The sequence below is a fragment of the Mus caroli genome, unplaced genomic scaffold (assembly GCF_978045245.1).
Source record: "Mus caroli unplaced genomic scaffold, Mus_caroli_1 scaffold_18, whole genome shotgun sequence".
In the NCBI taxonomy this organism is placed as follows: domain Eukaryota; kingdom Metazoa; phylum Chordata; class Mammalia; order Rodentia; family Muridae; genus Mus; species Mus caroli.
Genome location: NW_028227273.1, coordinates 65,864,632 through 65,879,797, shown reverse-complemented (window position 1 = coordinate 65,879,797; position 15,166 = coordinate 65,864,632). Strand labels below are relative to the sequence as shown.

The 15,166-nt window shown below is 53.1% G+C and overlaps 1 protein-coding gene across 6 annotated transcripts in view; it reads left to right on the top strand.

Moving 5' to 3' along the window:
* The window catches only part of Anks1a (ankyrin repeat and sterile alpha motif domain containing 1A), a 155,173-nt gene that overhangs the window by 118,387 nt on the left and 21,620 nt on the right, over nt 1-15,166 (top strand). For all 6 annotated transcript variants that reach the window (XM_021185968.3, XM_021185970.3, XM_021185971.3 and 3 more), the window contains one exon: nt 11,561-11,627. In XM_021185968.3, the coding sequence (XP_021041627.1) occupies nt 11,561-11,627 (67 nt within the window). The remainder of the gene's footprint in view (nt 1-11,560; nt 11,628-15,166) is intronic.

The following is a 15,166-nucleotide window of genomic DNA, read 5'->3' as shown; positions in this document are numbered from 1 at the left end:
TCTCAGAGCCTTTCTAGGGTTCTGTTCATGTGCTTGTCCGCGTGCTTCTTTGATAATGGGGAACTTACCCCGCTGTCCCATGTGGCTCCACACACACAGAGCGGCCAGTACATCTGGTTTTCTGTGTTCCCCATACAGGAATGTGTTCTCCTGGCCTCCGTCCTGTGGCCTCCCATTCCCTCTCCAGTCAAATGATCCCTGACCCTGAGCTGCAGCCCAGGAGCACTGGAGACAAACATTTTGCTCCTGTACTCCTAGGAACCCTGTGTTCTGTAGGAACATTGGTAGAGCCAGTAACACTTTATTCAGGGTAGTGGTGTAAGGAACAGGGGCAGGGCGTGTGGGTGGCAGGGTGGACATCGGTTCCTGCCAGGGAAATCATGAAGAAACCGCTGTGCTGGTGTGCTTCTTGGAATCTAAAACATCTCTTTTTTTCCTTTTCTTCCCCTGAGTCCCAAGAGGAAAGGCCCCAGTTGTTGTAGATGCCACATACTCTCAGGGTGAGCCACTATGTGTCTCCTCCGCTTTCCTCTTTAGGAAAAGAGGAAACCCCTAAGATAACCATGCCTAAGATCCAGTTAGGTTTAACCTCACAAAAGGCTCATATACGACCTTTCCATTCTGTATCAAGTCGCCCAGGGTCCAGTCCTAGCAGGAGCAGCAGTGAGACACAGAGGAAAAGCTTCAGAGGCCAGTGAGTGTCTGGGGCCAAGCCTCACTTATGCTTGACCTTCCCATGTGCAGCCAGACCACCTCTGCTGCGAGAGGTCCCTGCAGTAACCCTGGGTGCAGGACTAGTGAGTGTGTACAGCACGTGAGCTTGCATCTCATCTCACTGCCTGCATGAAGGGTCTTGGCTCCCATGCATGGATCAGGCTTAGGTGAGTCATGGCTAGCTGAAAGCTGAAATGGCCAGCCAAGCAGAAGCCTTGCTCCGACTGCATCAGGGGAGAGCAGAGACCTGGCCAGTCCTAAAAGGCATTACAGAATGATTCCAGAGGATCAGAGGCTTGCCCGGTCTAGCCTACGACCCTCAATGGTAAGAGACAGGTGGGCAGGACAGATCAGCGGGGAACATCGTCACATCTTCCAAAACCAGACTTCTTGCTTTTGCCCTGTTCCTGAGAAGTCTCATGTGTGAAGACAGACCTACCTTCAGGGTGTCATTCCTATGGGTTCTTGTATTCCTGGCGGGTCAAAGGTCACACTGGGCACAAGTTAGCCTCCTAGCTTAACTTTTGGTTTTTTTAAGATTTATATATTTTACATATATGAGTGCACTGTATCTGTCTTCAGGCACACCAGAAGAGGGCATCTGATCTCATTACAGATGGTTGTGACCACCATGTGGTTGCTGGGAATTGAACTCAGGTCCTCTGGAAGAGCAGTCGGTGCTCTTAACCACTGAGCCATCTCTCTGGCCCCCTGGCTTAACCTTTTTCTCATAGATAGTTTTAGGTGCCCTTGAGCTTCAGAATCGTCTTTGAGATCCTGGGTTGTTTAGGCTCCCTGTCCAATAGTCTTTCAGGATAGGTAGGGCTCCACATGCAGAAAGGGGCTTGAGTTAGCCTGGACGCCCAGCTTGGCCACTGGGCCGACTAGAACAGTTGTGGCTCACCGTGACCTGCCATGGGTGTGGATGGAGGCTGGGACTAAGACCTGGGTGTCCTCTGGGCTCAGGGCAGAGCCCAGGCTCGACCGATGCCCACGTGCTCTGCTGGGGAGGTCAGGAAGGCCAGACCCACTGTTTGTCTCAAACCAAGGTCGTAACCCATGGAATTACATGGGATGAGGTCCAAACAGCATCTTCCAGGAAGAAGAAGGAAGGCAATGGAAAGACTTCCTAAGAAAAAGCAACAGGAAAAGGATTCTGCTTTGGGAGGCGGATCTCCTAGATGGCGAAGGTGATTGGAAAGTTACTGCTGCCTTGTTTACGAGGCTGCCAGGCTTCCCCAGGGCTTTCTTCTACATACCCGGTGTTTAGTGGGAGCTTCTGGTGCAGCAGCCTGCATGGGCCTCTTAGGTTAATTGCAGACCCTGTTAAGGAAGGCAGTCACTTTGTTAAAGGGATATAAACTTCAAGTTGCTTTAACGATAGGTGTGTGTCCGCTCTCTGAGAGGAACCTGGCTGTTTCTCCTCGTGGCTCTGCTCACTCTGTGTTCTCTGCCTTTCTTTATCACGGTAGGCACAGCCAGGATGCTCCCGTGACTGGCACTTACAGTTGGACTTGTTTGTAAAGCCAGAATTAAGCCACTTGGAAAACAATCTGAGCATAGATTTCCTTCAGAATTTCTCAAACTTATTTAACCAACTTCCCTTCATTCAAAAACACATTTTTGAGATCTTCCCATTATTGTATCTCTTTGATCTATTGGTTGTCATAGAGACAGCATTTGTACTTGTTTTATTACTTGCTCATTTGTAACATTTAATTACATTTTCTTCTTCCTCCCTTGTGAGGGTAGGGGATGGGGCTGGAAATCACACATGCTAGGCACTTACTCTAATACTAACTATGGACCCAGCCCGAAATTTCTTTTATTTGCTTAAGTTTAGAAATGATCTCCCTATATAGCCCAAGCTGGCCTCAGATTCTAGAACCTCCTATTCAGCCATTGACAGTTTGGGAGTGATCCCCACTTCTCTTGATAAGCACACCACTCACTTGTGGATGCCCAACAGAACCCTACCTACAGGCTGTTAGCCGTGCAGTGCCCGTCAGGAGAACATACTGGAAAGTTAGCTAATCTCCGGTCAGTTAGGTAAAGGTGGCTAAAGATGTTTGAGCTGGTCATACTGAACCGTCAGAGCTCAGACCAAGAGCTCCTCACAGAGCAGACTTCAGCACACTCTGCCCGCTCCGTTTCGTGACTTGCTGTCCAACTCTCGGGACAAACTCTCCTAGGTGTGGAAAGCGCAGATATGGCAGCCTCCAGTCCTCCCCTCTACACTGCTGGACAGCTCAGGCCTGAGCTTGCACCAGGAAGCCCCTCCCTCTCAGGGATGTTTTGTCCTGCCAGGAGAAACCACCACCAGCTGTGTCCAGGAAGTGAGCCATTGTTCACAGAAGGTTGTGAACATTTTCAGCCCTTTCCCTCTGGTTTATCTCTAAGGGACCTGACTTTTAACTTGTTTTTCGGTGGGATTCTGTTTATTTTAGAATGAGATGGATATAAATCATGGCAGCCTTTCTAAGGACAGCAAACTGAATCAGTAGGGCGAGGTGGTGGGCAGTCCGCCTGGCATATTACTAAGACCACAGATGTTTCTTAGAGCAGGAAGGATGGCACCTGGTCAGGTAGGTCACAGAGCAGGAACGAGGTGGTGATTCAGCCCAGCCCACATCTCACCAGGCTAAGGGGGCTCTTAGGGCTAACCTGGCCTGGGAAGTCAGACACATCCACCTCCGCAGAGGAGCCCCAGAACCTCATTTTCCAGAGTGATGATGTCGGCAGGGAATGGAGGAACAGCACCAGCAAACGGGCCTCAAGCTCGGTCTGGAAAGCAGAGGCTGTTCTCAGGCGTGTGCTTTAGACAACTGTGTAGGCTTTCCCAGCAACCTCTGGAAACTGGAGCTCAGTGGAGAAGTAGCTGGGCATGCTGACACAACCCTAAACCCTAGCCCCGGGGAGACCAAGGCAGGTTGAGGTCAGCTCGGGCTGAGCAGTGACAGTGGCCCAGGGGGACAGGGAGAGGGGAGAAGAAAGAAGAAAAGCCACTGACCACCACAGTGATCAAGTGGCTGAGGCAGTTTCCCATACTCCCCGGAAGTGTGCTGAAGCTGGGAGACGTTGAATGGCTTCTCCAAGACTCTGCTCACGAATGGAGAGAACCAGATTCTGAAGGCAGGGTTTTATTCTGAAATCTGCTGTTCCCTGATCGCCACCTTTAGCGATGCCCTTCTGACATAGCTGAAACTCTGCCCTAAGCCTTCACAGACCAGAGGCGAGCCCCCAAACCAAGCTGGACACTGGAAACTAGTGGATAATGGTCAGTCAGAGCCAGCCTTTAAGCTCTGGGAGTACGGACATCACAGATGGGCCATGTTGGCTGCCAGTCCTCCAGATCCACCGGCAGAACTAGTCATGTGCAAGGCTGGAGCTGTAATATTTCCAAGGACGCGCCACCTCCTGAGGCAGGAGAGGACTCGCCCAACAAGCAGGGAGCAGATGTGGGTCCTATTCAGGGAGGCTGAACAGCACCCGCTCTGCTCCCACTCCTGCTCCTTCCCTATCCTGTGGAGTGGCTGAGGCTCTGATTCTGTGGATTTCAGGCTGTGAGGGATATGAACAGCTCCGCTGGCTGAGTGTTCCTGTGTGCTGCTTCCTCTGTTCGCTTTGTCACTCTTGATGGCAGTGATCAACTCCACTGGGGTCTGATGGGTGTGACCAGTCTCCCAGACCCTGCTTTCTCAATAACACCAGAAATAGAGTCTTCAGACTGTAGGGCCTGGAGTTTGCCTGGTTCCAAAACGAGACATCACAACACAGAGGTCATGGGAGACCCCGGCGCCCTCGCTGTGTACAGGAAGGCGGGGACGCCAGCTTGGCTTCAGCTATGGCATGATGAACAGAATTCCTTACGGATGAAAGGGAAACCTGAGTGGATTTATTATTTGATATTTTCTAAAAGATTGCGCTTGAAACATTTTTCTTAGGGTCTTGTTCTGGGTTTTGAACTACAGAAACTTGAGAGGTTGGGACCAAGATTGTCTTGGTGCCCAGGACCCCAGGGCCTGGTTCTGTGACTGCTGTCTCACCGGGCCACTGTGCGTCCTAGCCCCTCTGCTCTTCTGTCCATTTAGCAAGCCACGTTATTTTTGATGTGTCTGAGGGTAAATTGCAGGTATAAGCCCATCATTCTTAGGCTTAAAAGGCTGTGTCATTAACTGGAGTTCAGTACTTGCATGGGGTTGGGATGGGGTGATCCATACTCAAAGACAAGCTGAGATCATAGCTGTCATTGCACAAGCTTTGACAGACACCCACATTTGCGTAACCACATGTTCCATTAGAACAAAGAAGATTACTGTGACCCAAAATGCCCGCTTCTGCCCTTCCCAGTCAGTCCCTATCCGACCCCGTCCTAAAGCCTCTCTGGGCACCCACTCCTCAGGCATTTCTTCCACATTATTTGCCTGATCCATGACTTCATCTAAACAGCAGCAGTGCGGGGTGTGTGCGCGAGTGTAAGGTGAGGGCTTCAGCGTCTGGAAATAAGATTGGGGTTCTGCAGGGTTCCTTACCTCGATCTCTTCCTGTTAGCGGGGTGGCAAGTTAAGGAGGCCTCGGGGAGGCTGATGGATGGGACAGCTTCTGCTCACACGCATGCTGTGATCTGACTGCGCTGCACCCTTCCCACAGCCCCAGTGCTGAGGAGCCAGGCGGGCCCAGCTCCTCTCTCCCACCCCCCAAAACCCATGCCTCATACCCTGACCTCTTCAGTCTCAGGACGGGGGTGGGGGGCAGACTTGAAGAGTGAGTGTGAGCTAGAAGCAGAGTCCCCAGCCAGGCTGGTGCCTGTGCCCCACCTTAGGTTTGTTGTTCCTCCTGCAGGTGCCAAACGCCAAGCATAAGCTGGACCAGAACCCAAATACGAGATCTCATTAATCTTTCAGATAGTTGTCCCACTTTTGAAAGCCAATACCTGGCATATACCCCGGAGCTATGCAGCGAGCAACAATCAAATTAATTGGAATCTGGGTCTCCCCGGTTCTCCCTTTCGGCAGTTTCCTGGGACTGCTTTCGGAGTGGGCCGTCCAGGCTGGAGGAGGCCACTCAGCGGGGGCTGCTTGTTTTCATGTGGCCCTTATGTCATGTTCTTGGCATATCCTTATGCTTTCCTGTCACTGTCACTAGAGCAGCCTACGGGATGAAAGGTCTACTTCCTTAAAGTCTGAGGGAGACTGTGGTGGTGGCAGTGTGAGGCCACTGGTCACAGGAGGCAGGAGGCAGAGAGATATCTGCTCAGGCCGATTTCCTTGTTCAGTCCAGCCCAGCTTGTGGGTTGTCTCTAGGCACATTCAGGGGTATCTTCTCACTTAAACCTCTCTGAAAATACCCTCAGCAGAAACGCCTAGAGGTACATCTCACAGGATGCCAGTCCAGTCAGACTGACAAAGAATTTAGCCATCCCATCACAAGCCTGCCCCTAAGGTGGAAAAGGGACCCAGTTGGTGACTGTGGGATTGGAAGCTCTCTGAGGCTGCAGGAGCCAGTGTCTGCAGGCCCATGGTACAGGTCAAAGGATCAGAGTGACGCAGCCTTTAACTGGGCACCCCTCTTCATCGGGAGCCGGACAAAACACTTCCGAAGGGAAGCAGCTCTATTGTCCCTTAGCCCAGGAGTGAGAGGACCTCTAGAGAAGGCAAGAAGAGAAGGGAAGGGAACTGGATTGAGGGGATACCACGGTAAATATGGTATCAACCTGTGTGCCCTCCCATGCTGAGACAAATTAAGCTGAGACTAACTGTCTGCGTTGAGGAGATGCTGCCCATTGTTCCTGGGGCTGCAAGGCTGGCCTGCCAGAGGAGAAGAGCCCTTAACCCGGCTGCAGCTCTTTATTTCCCCGACCCCCCCCCAGTATGCCTCCCCCCAGCCCCCCGCCCCTGCTGCTTTTCCACGCCACCCTGGTCTCTTCTAAAAGCCGTTGACAAGATTAGAAAATCAGGACACATAATTTACTTCAATCCATCTTTGTCTTTCCTGGGGCCTTATGCAACTCAGTCTGGAAGGGGAAGAAAAAAAAAATGTAGCCTTCTGCCAGTGACCCCTTTTCAGATATTGAATCAAAGCCCTCGCAAGGCTGAGCATCTGTCTGCTCTAAGAGGCAGTCCAGCAAATGTAGAGAAGACCTGAGTTCTTATGTGGCTTCTGGTCTGAGAGTGTTGCTGACAGCATCAGTGGTCACATGACAGGGTAGGGTGAGCCTCTGGTGGGCTGAGAGGTCTTTGCTAGGCCCTCAGCATTCACACACACACACACACCCAACACTGTCCAGCTAGGCTTGGTGTGCCCTTCAGGCCCAGGAGCAGGCTAGGTTGCTGGCACATTTAAGAATCTACCACAGAGCCGGGTATGGTGACACACGCCTTTAATCCCAGCACTCGGGAGGCAGAGGCAGGTAGATTTCTGAGTTCAAGGCCAGCCTGGTCTACAAAGTGAGTTCCAGGACAGCCAGGGCTACAAGAGAAACCCTGTCTCAACCCCCCCTCCCCCAAAAAAAAAATCTGCCATGGAGTAGCAGCACTTGGGATTCCTCCCTGTATGTAGGATGCCTGCTCCACATTGAGCTAAGGCTCTGGCGGGCTGGTGTAAAAACAAGGGAAGGAGCAGACGCCAGCAAATCCAGCTGGACCCAGAAGCGGCACTGTGGGCCACCTTCCGTACTTTCTCTATTTATATAAGAGCAATTCGAGATTTAGTGACCAGCTTGGTGAGAGCATTGAATAGTAGTTGTAACTAGTTATCGAGATCTGAGTTTCACCAAGATGCTCACCAGCTCGGTACAAGACACAGGGTTAGATCTAAAGCCCTGAAACAGGCCTTCCCTCCTGGTTCTCAGCATCACTGGGACACACCCATTAAACCTGTTGAAGCAACAGGGCCAGACAGATATCTGGGTAAGTTCATAAGTGTGGGGTAAAGGAGGAGAGGTGGGCATCTCCAGCTCTGTAGGACAGACCTGAGGACACAAGCTCATGCTTTCTGACTGTTAAGGAATCCTACATATGCATGGACAGCCCCCCCAGGCAGCAGGAAGGAATGGGAGATGTCAGTAGCCAACTTCGATGCTCTCCAGAAATATCACCTTTAATAGTTATGCTTAGAACAGTAGGAGGAAGGAAGGCAGATCCTGTCCTTCCCATCGAGCCCGAACATCTAGATACATACCAAAATGGTACCTGTCATCCTGATGACTTGGTCCTACAAGGGAGCCTCTGGCCACAGAATCGCCTAAAGGGAAGTTTCCCACAGGCCTAAGAGCAGGAGTATGCTGGCCCAGGGTGCCCCGGGGTCTCCCTGGCACACACAACCCTCCTCAGAGCTTAAGGAGGTTTTCCTTCCACTCCAGGGGTTAGTTGAATGGCATGGTGCCACCTCAGTGGTTGGATGGGCCCATGCCCATGGACAGCTGTAGGCATCCAGGATCCTGGGGGCTCTGAGCAGGTATCAGCAGTATAGCCGGTGTTTACTCTTATCTGTTTGGGGAGTATGTTTCTCGCAGCCCTAGCAGGGAGTCGTCTAAACAGAAGCATTCTGAATACCTGCCAAAATGGATTATTTCCAAGGCTTGTTTGTCCATCTGTTTGAGACAAGGTTTCTCTATGTAGCCCTGGCTGTCCTGGAACTCACTCTGTAGACCAGGCTGGTCTCGAACTCACAGAGATAGGACTGCTTCTGCATCCCTAGGCTAGCAGAAGACTGGCATGTCCTTCAGTTCCTCTGCATAATAGACTCTTCAGCTTGGCTGTGGCAGCTTGCAGAACGGTAAAATGTTTGGGCAGAGCCTCCTGCATACAGGCTAAGCTGTGGAAATCCTGGCCCGTGCTGGCCTCCAGGCACATGTGGGTGGCTCTGGGGACCAGCAGCACTCACGTCAAGTGGCCGGCTGGAAAATCTCAGGAATGAAAGAATGTGTGAGACCACCACCCACTTCAGCTGTATCCACCCATTGTATGGGGCTGGCCTGGGAAGATGGTTCTTCACTGCTAGGCCTAGGCAATGGAAAGTGCCTTTTCTTTCATCCTTAACCTGTTTACCAGGCGCCATGCCCAGGGATGGAGTGCACTCGAGTCACTCTCTGGGAGCCTGCCTGAGATGCCCACTCTGGCACTGGCCAGGAATGAAGGCCCTGCCCCCTGTGTAGGGAGTATCTCTTCACCTTAGGCACCTCTCTCTTCCCACAGTGTTCTAGAAAGGGGGAGGGAAGGCAGAGGAGCAGGGCTTGTTTTCTGTGCTCATGCCAAGAATCTGATGGAGTCAGGCAACCCAGGCTTTGAGATCTGGCCTTGAGGTTTCCTCCGGGCGGCCTCGCCAGGGAAAGAGGGTGTGGTCTGGAGTTGGTGCCACTGTGTTAAAATCACAGAAAAGCTTTAACTCTGTGAAAAGACAGATGCACACGTAGAGAGAGACACTCTGCAGACGGGATGAGCTGATGGTATAAGTTGGTGTGCGCTGTTTTGGGGCAACCTTTAACAGAACCGTGGATGGGAGGAGGGATTCTCTGACCTGCTGCTGGCTCTGTGTACATGGACACACGCAGGTCATCACGTTGCATAGATGATGGTCAGCAGACGACTTCACCTCCTGCCTCTCTTCTTTGCCACTGTGGCTGACTCTGCTCCAGGCTGGCTAGCTGGTGAGCTTCTGGGGGTCCTCCTGCTTCTACCTCCCATCTCACAGTCAGTGCTCAGGTCATAGGCACACCTTGCCACATCCATCTTCATGTGCATCTTGGGAACCCTTGCTCAGGGCCACTTGTCCGCATGGCAAGCACTCCATGTCCTGAGCCACCTCCCCAGACCGTGCTCCTCTTGCTGTGTGGTGCCTGGCAGTCTTCAGCAGACTCTCAGAACTGACCCCACTTGTGTGCTTGTAAATGTGCAAAGACACTCGTGGGACAGAAGTCATCAGAGCCCCAACGAGACGATACCCACGGATGCAGCATACGATCTGAGAGCCGCACTAATGCATTACAAGTTCTCTATGAGCTGTGAGAAGGCTCCCGAGCGTGGTTAGCAGGAAAAGCAATACACTTGGGGTATCTGTTTGGGGTAGAAGGGTAGGCGTGGCCGTGTCTGCATTTGCCTGTGTTTGAGACATGAGCCTGGAGAGCGGGGAAAGCAAGGCAATGGGAGGCGGGCAGCAGGGCACGGCTCTCTGAATAACCTCATGGGGCTTTTGAGTAGTACATATGTAAAAAAGACTCCATGGAGGACCAGGCTGAGAGGTGCACTTGGGAGGCAGAGACAGGAGGATCTCTGTGAGTTCCAGGCCAGCCAAAAGCAAACAACAAAAGAACAAAAGCCAAAATATTATTTATTGAGTGGTTTGGAGAGGTGGGTCAACGTTTAGGGGAACTTGCTGCTGGCAAGACCTCTGATTTGATTCCCAGCACCCATGTGGTGGCTCGTAACCATCTCTGACTCCAGTTCTAGGGGATGCTCTGCTCGCCCTTTGCTGGCCTCTGCAGGCACCAGGCACACATGTGGTAATTAGACATAATTTCTGGCAAAACACCCTTACACATAAAAATAATTTTTAAGGCTTCACATTATGGCTTTGGTAGGCTGGAGTCTTCAGAGAACAGGAGAAGACCATGAGCCCAGCCAGTTTTTTACTGAGCATCTCCTGTGAGCCACGTCATCCACACAGCCCTTGGTGGGAGGCATGCTTACCCACTCACACCCCAGCTTTCAGAGGTTAAAGGTGTCTCCCTGCCTGTCTGGGTCACTCGATTATGCTACAGCACCTGAAATGACTGGAGACCAAGGGAGGGGCGCACGTGGGTGGGCATACACTCCAAGGGGCAGCGCAGACCTGCCCTGGAGCTGCCTTTCAAGCAAAGACAGTCCCCGCCCCCTCCATCCCCCCCAGGGTCATCTCCGCTGGCTGCGTCCCTGTGCTTCGGCTGAGCTCTGCAGCTGAGCTGGCTTTGGGGAGAGAGAGGGGGGCACTTAGTTACCTTGTGCTCTTCTGGATGTCAGCTGCACTGCCTGCCTGCCAGCTGGAGGGCAGCTGAGAGTTGTTTGTCTGATTGTCAGGTGCAGGCTCCTTACTTGCACTTAGGGGAAAAGCATCCAAGCCCTGGTACAAAAGGTCCCTCTCTTCATGGCTTTGGAAGAGGCTGTAAATGAGCTCATTATCACTGCAGTCCAAGAAAGGGGACAGAAAGGGGACAGGCAGTCTTGGTCTGGCTGTCTAGACCCACCCCTGGCCACACATGCTGGACTGAGGGGCAGATGGGGCAGTGTGGGTCCAGCCCACAGTGACCCAAGCCAGGTGCAGAGACAGGTGGTCCACGCCCGGGGCCGCACTGAAGTCATTTGGATGCTTTGAGGCTAGCTGGCTCTGCTGTGGTTGAGGGGAAGGACAGTGTTGATGACTCCTACCCAGTAAGTGCCAAGCTCCATATGGACCCCCAGCTGCAAAGGCTTTCCTCCCAGGGCTGTGTGCCTACCTCCCCTGGCTTCCGGGAACTTCCAGTGTGCAGGTGGTCTACCTGCCTCCACACCTCAGAACTGGCTGTCATGGCCACCAGTTCTCTCTACTGTGCTCACAGTCTGCCAAGCACGACTTGGAACACAGCATAGGACAAAGTTGACAACTGTCCTCTTAGGGAACCTAAGCTCTCACTCGAGCAGTGACATGTACAGACCGCTGGGGAAAAGGGTCACTTCTCTACCTCAGCCCACGCCGTTGCTATCCAGAGAGCCCTGCAGAGCAGCTGTCCACCCCATCCTGGGCTGGGTTGGACCCTGAAAGGACAACTAAGTGGCCTTGAGCTGGTAACACTGCCCCCAAGTTGACCCTTCTGCTTCTCTTTCTTCTGTTTCAGATTGAGAAAATCATGAGCTCCATTGGGGAAGGGATTGACTTCTCTCAGGAGCAGCAGAAAATCTCAGGTACTGTACTAGTCTCTCGTTAGGAGAGGGAAGGAAGCTGGGCGGTGGTGGCACACTCCTTTAATCCCAGCACTCGGGAAGCAGAGGTAGGCGGATTTCTGAGTTCGAGGCCAGCCTGGTCTACAAAGTGAGTTCCAGGACAGCCAGGGCTACACAGAGAAGCCCTGTCTTGGAAAAAAAAAAAAAGAAAGAAAGAAAGAAAGAAAGAAAGAAAGAAAGAAAGAAAGAAAAGGAAGAAAGAGGGAAGGGGGTTGTGCTGTTCAGTAGGTAGGTGCCATGGCGTTTATTGCATTCCTCTGTGTGGTCTTCATCAGAGTGGCCCACACTGGAGTTACGTCCCCACTCTTCCATGTTCCTGAGGTGGTTCTGGCACCAGCTCGTCACGAAAACATGGCCCTTATGTACCTTGCTTACTATGTTGGTAGTATGGGGCTAGACAAGTGTTCTCACTGTCAGCACACATCAGCGTCTCCTGAAGTGGGTGTGTCTGTCCTTCCCTCCCAGTTCCTTCAGTCACCTGCCAGTGTTAACCCAGATCGTCCCTGCTTTGCTTGGTCTTTTCACCCAAGCTGTTAGAGGAAGGTCTGCCTCAGTTTCCTTTTCTGTGGAATGGACCATCATGCCACGTTTCTTTCTCAGGAGAGATGTCCTTAAAGTACCTCTAAGAGCCGGTGCTTACAGCCCCCTGTAGAGTCCTGACTCTGGCCCGAGAGCTGTGGCACCCAGGAGGAGGCCAGCTTCCCTCAAGGGCAGGTGCTTACAGCCCCAACATTAGCCCAGAGCAGCCTCCCCTGAGGCCCTGCTAAGGGCACTGTGTGCATTGGAAGAAGGACTGTGGGCTTTGCTGGGCAGAGCCTGGGCTCTGGAGGCACACGGCCCTGAGTTCAAGTCCCAGTTCTAGATGTAGACTTGAGGGTAAGTCACCTCCTCCCACCTGAGAGCCAGGTTCCCGCCGGCACTTCTGTGCCTCATCTCAGACATGAATCAGCACGTGAGTGAAAGGAACCCTGGGCCCACAGGAGCCCAGCCCATTTCTGTCTGTGATGCTAAGGAACTCAGAGAACAGGGTACCTGTCCCTGGCTTGGCTCTCTCTGTGTTCAGCCTGGCTTCCTGGTGCTTCCTTCCCTACAGTCCCGTTTCTGGGTCCTAGCTGAGGGGCTGAGTTCGGGTCCGTCCTTGTCAGTCTTGGATGACAGCTGGAGATGACAGAGATGGCTGACCCAGCTGGAGCCCATGGGTTCCTCTCCAGAGCACTGTTTGAACTGAGCCGGTGTGCACGGGTGTTTCCAAGGGTTGGATGTTTATAGGACGTAGGCATTTAGGACAAACAGACTCATGCCACTTTCAAAGCTGAGACCGAGAGCTTTGCTTAGTTGTGGCTGCCTTCTGCTTTATTGTACCTTGTTTAAGGTTCAGGAGCCTAAGCCACCACCAGGTGTCAAGAGGCCAGAGTCAGCAGACCACTGCCTCTGGATCTAGTCAGGCCTCCCTTGTCCCTGGTGTCTGTGTTCAGCTCCTCACCCTCTCCCACCTATGGAGTACCAAGAGGGCTTCTCCACATTATGGCTGTGCTGACTCCTGCACCTGGTCTTGTATGCATGCTCACATTGCTGAGCCACCTACCACACCACAGCATAGGGACCCCAGGACAGCAAAGATGTGTGCCATGCTATATAGGGAGCCCCAGGGCATGGAGAGGCTGGCTCAGGCCAAAGCAGAATCACTGTGCATGTCAAGGAGTTGTTGTCGGTGTACGAGGGGTCACTTGTCAGAGAGGGTCAAGGGGGAGGCTCCTAGACGCTGGCATCACCTCTGGCACCCACTACTCAGAATGACTGGCTTTGCACAGGGCAGGACAGCAGCACTGAGTCCCAAGAGCCCCGGAGTATCCACATGGAGCTAGCTACCCAAGTCTCCAAAGACAGGTGTCACAAGTGCCCCGAGCCTCTGCCAGCTCCCAGACTCCATCACACCGGTCAATGGCCTACTCTGTCGGGAAGGTGGCCTGGCTTTCCTCTGCTTCACTCCGCAGTCGCTGTTGAGCACCTGCCGAGTACACCCTCCTGGGGCCTAGACTCTTGACACCTTTCCTGTGTGTGACCTGTTGAGATGCAGGTGCCTCCCACAGCATATTTATGGGTGGCATGTGGTTCTTGTGTGCCTCTGACCTTGGCTGTCCCTAGCTGGCTGGACTGCAGTAGATCAGGGCTCCCCTTGGCCCCCCCTTGCCCAGTGTCCTGCTCTAGATGTATGCTTCTCCCCTGGGTATGGAGCATCAGGTGCAATAGCCTTGTCTTGCTATTTTGTGCTGAATCGGACAGCGCTTCCTAAAGTGACAAGTGGGGGCTGTGATGCCCCCTTGGTCTTTTCCCCTGGCTCTCCTCAAAACTACAAGGCCAAGTTATAGACACAGTTCGCCCGTGCCCTCCCTGCCCCGAGCTTGAGATGCTGCTGCTGCCCTTAGTGCCTGTGTCTACGTCGCCAGCATCACTCCCAGGAAACCTGTCAGCTCGCTCTGCCTCCCCCAAGGCGGCAGCAGCTTCTGCTCCCGTGCCCGATGTCCGATCCCTGATGTATTCTCCTGAGCGTGGAAGGGGGAAGGGTGGGAGGGGACGAGGGGGAGGGCCAGACACGAGAGTGAGCAAGGACGGTGGAGCCCCAGAGCCTTCAGACAAAGCCTTCTGCTGCGGCTCTGTGAAGGAGCACATTCAGCGGCAGCAGCAGACTGGACCGCAGCTGTGCAGCCCTGGGATTACAGCAGGAATGAATCAGCAGCCGGGGCTCCACTGGCTCGCGAGCATTCGAGAGCCTGCTGCCTAGGCTCCTGGAGCTGACTTTCCATTCAAGGGCAAGTCCAGGAGCCCCCAGGCTTGGCGTTTCTGCTACAGCCCACATCCAGAGACTGCCGGGTCACCATCCACCATCTGTTCTGTGGAGGACAGGAGAGGAGCGGAGGCTGCCACAGTTGGTTAGCAGGGTCCCCAAGACAAGCAAGTTGGCATTGCCCTGCCTTGAAGGACAGAGCCCGCCAGTGATGGCTGGATGACTTTCACCATCAAAGAAGAGTTCCTGGAGGTGATGTCTCTGTAGTTGGCTCTAATTTCTCCCACCTTGCACCTCTCTTGTCTCCTCCTCCTTGCCCTCCTCTTACCTGTCCGTGCTACAAGAACTGAAGAAGTCAGGTGGGTGTGAAGGCATCCAGCTGAACACCTGAGGGCTGCCGGGAGGGAGGGACGGACATCTGCCTTCATGCACTGCCTCGGTCCCGCCCTGACTGAAGAGCTGAGTGAGAAGACCTTCTCCATTCCTGTGCATCAGTAGAGACCAGAGACCCTGGGAAGAAAGCTCTGTGTGTGTGTGTGTGTATGTCGCTCAGCCAGAGAACAGCACACTAAATACACTGCCGCCTCCTGATGACAAGTGCCTCTTTCTTCTGTCTGCCTGGTTTTGTCTTCTTTGACCAAGAACTGAACAGCCCGACTGCTGTCCCCTAAGCAGGCAGGCAGATCATAGGAATCACCACGGAAGACAGAGAACA